The following is a 3377-nucleotide window of genomic DNA, read 5'->3' as shown; positions in this document are numbered from 1 at the left end:
GCTCAACCCCTTCCCTCTCTGGATCAGCCCCTTCCCTCGCTGGCTCTGAGGGCTGGGGAAGTGATTTCAGTGCCTGCTGATCCACTCACAGCGAGCTCCCCATGGCACAGTGTGTGTGGGGTCGTGGGCTGGTGGCTGATCTCAGGGTTGCCAGGGGAGCAGGGCTGTGCAGAACAGGGATTAGTGCATTGCTTTCCCTTGGCTCTTCTCTTTCATCGCTGGAAGACAAAACCTGTGCAATGTGGGAATTGTGGATGCAGGGCTCTCCCAGCACTGTGCAGTCCTGTGTCCTGCTGGGAGTTATGGGGTGCTGGTGGCTGTGCTGGGCTGTGCTGTGAGGAGAGCATCCCAGCATGAGGAGGGGGGACCCTGGGTGCAGGGGGTCTGTCCTGCAAGGGATGGGGCTGTTGTGCTTTTGGGGCTCCCGTGGAAGGTGGGAGGGAGGGAAGGAGGGTAGAACTAGAGGTGGTTCACTCGTTGACCCCTTGTTCTTCCCCACGCAGGGTCCCAGGTGCCCGGACGGGACCCCCCCAGCACCACTGTGGCCAGGGAGGGCCGRCATCAACCTGCCAGTACCAACTGCTTTGGCAGCAGACCAAGGTGAGGGCACCATTATTGGGGTTGTGTGTGGATTGTCCTTGTGCTGCCCAGTGAGCTCCTGCCATGGCAGGTGTGGAGCAGGGGTGCCCTGTGCTGGGGACAGCAGAGCTGTGAGTGCAGAGCAGAAAGCTGGGCCTCTCCTGACGTGGTGGTGTCTCAGGAATRTCAGGTCTGTGATGGCTCAGAGAGTTCCCACCAGTGGCAGATGAAAGAATGGTCTGTCTGGGAGTGGGGCTGACTGTGGCCAGGCAAACCAGCAGAGTGGGGTCCCTGTAAATGGGGATCACAAGAACCCCAGCTCTTCCCTCGAGCACAGGCAGAGAAGCACAGTGCCCCTCCAGGCAATGGGCACAGGARGATGCTTCCAAAGGTCCAGGGAGAGCAGGAGCAGCAGGGAAATTACAGCTGCTTTCCCAGGAAGTGAGATGCTTGGGCAGCAGGCCATCCTTTGCCTGGCTCTGTGCCCTGCCCTGCCTCCTCACCAGGCTGGAGTGCTGCTCCTTTTGGAGCTGTGGTTATTGAGAGACGTGTCACGCTGTCAACATGGAGTTGAATTTAACACCTATTTATATTTGCAGAGTGTGGCAGTGGCCCAGCAGCCTGTACAGATGTTCTGGGTGGGAGTGTGGCTGTGGAGAGGGCTCCTGCAGCCTGCCCTTGGGAGATTCTGCATGGCCCAGGCTCAGGAGCACTCTCAGCTACAAGCCCCACACCTCAAGCTCTTCTGCTCCTTCTTCATTTGCTGGGCACACAGAGAGTTGATGTTTTTGGCTCAAAAAGTGACCCTGTCTTTCCATGCTGTGTGTTCATCTCCCACGCGAGGAGGGAGATGGACGGGAAATTGGGAGCAGGCTGAGAACAGAGTTTGTGCCCTTTTGTGGTGGCTTCTYCTGTTGGTTCCTGCTGTCCAGGTGTTAAAGCCTCTCCAGGGGTGGGAAGTGCTCGGTGACCTGACAGAGCTGGGCTTGGCAGGCACTTAGCAGCTCTGGGGAGGTGCTACAAAACCTGCAAAGAGAATTCTAGTTTGGAGGGATCAGCCCGGGCACTGCTCCTTGCCCAGTCCCTGCTGCTTTCCCATCAGCTGTGAGGAGTTTCTGCTTCAGTGTCACCTTGAGTGAGGTGAGGACTTGTGCAGGGCATCTTCAGACACGTGCCAGGTGGTATCAGTGAAATCCCATGGCTGCCCTGGCACGGGAAACTTGGGAGCCAGTTCTCCATCCATGCTGCACTGASCTGAGCTGGAGCTGTTCTGGACATACCTGCTCAGTTTGATGTGGTGCTGCTCTGKGTGCCCACAGTGGAATGTGGGTCCCTTGCACTTGGGAATGTTGTTTGATGGTTGCTGTGTTTATACACAGAGCCGTGTTTATTTTCTTAGGCTTGGTGATGGATGCTGGCAAAGTCACCCAGCAGCAGGACTGGAAGAAAAGGGTCATTCTTTGTTCCTCAGCTGTTTCCATTCTGTCCCTGCAAGGGAAGTTGCTTGGTCAGGGCTTCTCTTTCTTCTTCAGAACAAATCTTGGGATTTGCTGCTAATCTTGGTGACTGGGTGTGAAATTCCACAGCCGTCTGTGCAGGGAGAGAGCTGGGGTGCCACAGGTTACCCCTGTTTGTCTTGATGAGGTCGTGGCACAGGTTGCTCAGAGAAGCTGAGTCTGTYCCATCCCTGGAAATGTCCAAGGCCAGGCTGGACAGGGCTGGGAGCACCCTGGGACAGTGAAAGGTGTCCCTTGCCCACTGCAGGGGTGGCACTGGATGGGCTTTAAGGTCCCTTCCCACCCAAACCCTTCCATGATTCTCTCATTTGGGTGCTGAGAGCTGTGCTGCCTCCTCCTGCCTTGGCAGGGCCAGGGGGAATTTCTCAGCTGAGTGTTTTGGGAGGGGGCTCTCCTGCCCGTGTGGCACTGCAGCTTTCCCGTTGTTTCCCAGTGGTCGTGTCCCCACACCCAGCTCTGGTTCCAGCCTGTGCTCTGCCCTCCCTCCTCCTCGGCCACACCTGGGGCTCTGAGGKGCTGAGTGAGACTGAGACACGCTGCCACCTCTGCTGTGTCTCCTGTGGGACCTTCTGGSCATCTCAGCTGCAGGAACTGGCCATCCCTGGCTTTCCTGGCTGGGTCTGTGTTGGCCACTGTGGCAAGGGGACTCCGCCTTGGCAGGASGGGGAGCAGAAAGGCTGATGTCACTTGGCTGATGCCACTTTACTCTTTGGCATCRTCTGCCTGGCCCAGGAGGGGCACTGGGGCAGCCACCCAAGGTCCCCAGTGGATGGGGACAGCAGGGTCTTGCCCCAGGTGTGGAAGAGGGGCTGCCATCCACACACCCCGCTCCATSCCACTCTCTGTTTCCAGCCGTGCTCTGGCTGGTTTTTTCCCTGCTCCTATTTTAAGCACACTCTCCCATCCCGCCGTGCTCTGTGGCCTTGCTGGATTTGTTTCCAGTGTCTATTAAAAGACAATGCCCAGATGGGAGCACTCGTAGGAGGGCTGGGCTGGGCTGGGTGGCGGGCTGGCTAATTCAGGCTGGTAACCCTGTGCTGCCGGCTGGCAGCCTGGAAACATCCTGTTTTGGTTTCTAAAAACTCTCTGGGCAGCTCTGAGCTCATCTGTGCTGAGGAGGGCAGGGACAAACTCTGTCCCGTGCCAGAGGGGTGGGACAGGCTGGTGCCACCTGCCTGCTCCTCTCTGGCCAGGTTTTGGGGGGCTCTGCCACCTCTGGCTTCACCCCGGGGGAAGTGTGGGGACAGATCCCAGCCAGCTTTTGTGAGGTGGGTGGCACCA

At 57.9% G+C, this 3377-nt stretch overlaps 1 protein-coding gene across 1 annotated transcript in view; it reads left to right on the top strand.

Annotated features, from left to right (window-relative positions):
• WWP2 (WW domain containing E3 ubiquitin protein ligase 2) overlaps window positions 1-3377 on the top strand; it is a 31196-nt gene that overhangs the window by 7111 nt on the left and 20708 nt on the right. The window contains exon 5 of the mRNA XM_057384980.1: window positions 504-600. Coding sequence (XP_057240963.1) covers window positions 504-600 — 97 coding nt within the window. The remainder of the gene's footprint in view (window positions 1-503; window positions 601-3377) is intronic.

The sequence above is a fragment of the Malurus melanocephalus genome, unplaced genomic scaffold (genome assembly GCF_030028575.1).
Source record: "Malurus melanocephalus ecotype Western Australia unplaced genomic scaffold, MMel_1.1 scaffold_766, whole genome shotgun sequence".
NCBI classification, from domain to species: Eukaryota; Metazoa; Chordata; class Aves; order Passeriformes; family Maluridae; genus Malurus; species Malurus melanocephalus.
This window is presented reverse-complemented; position numbering and strand designations above follow the sequence as displayed.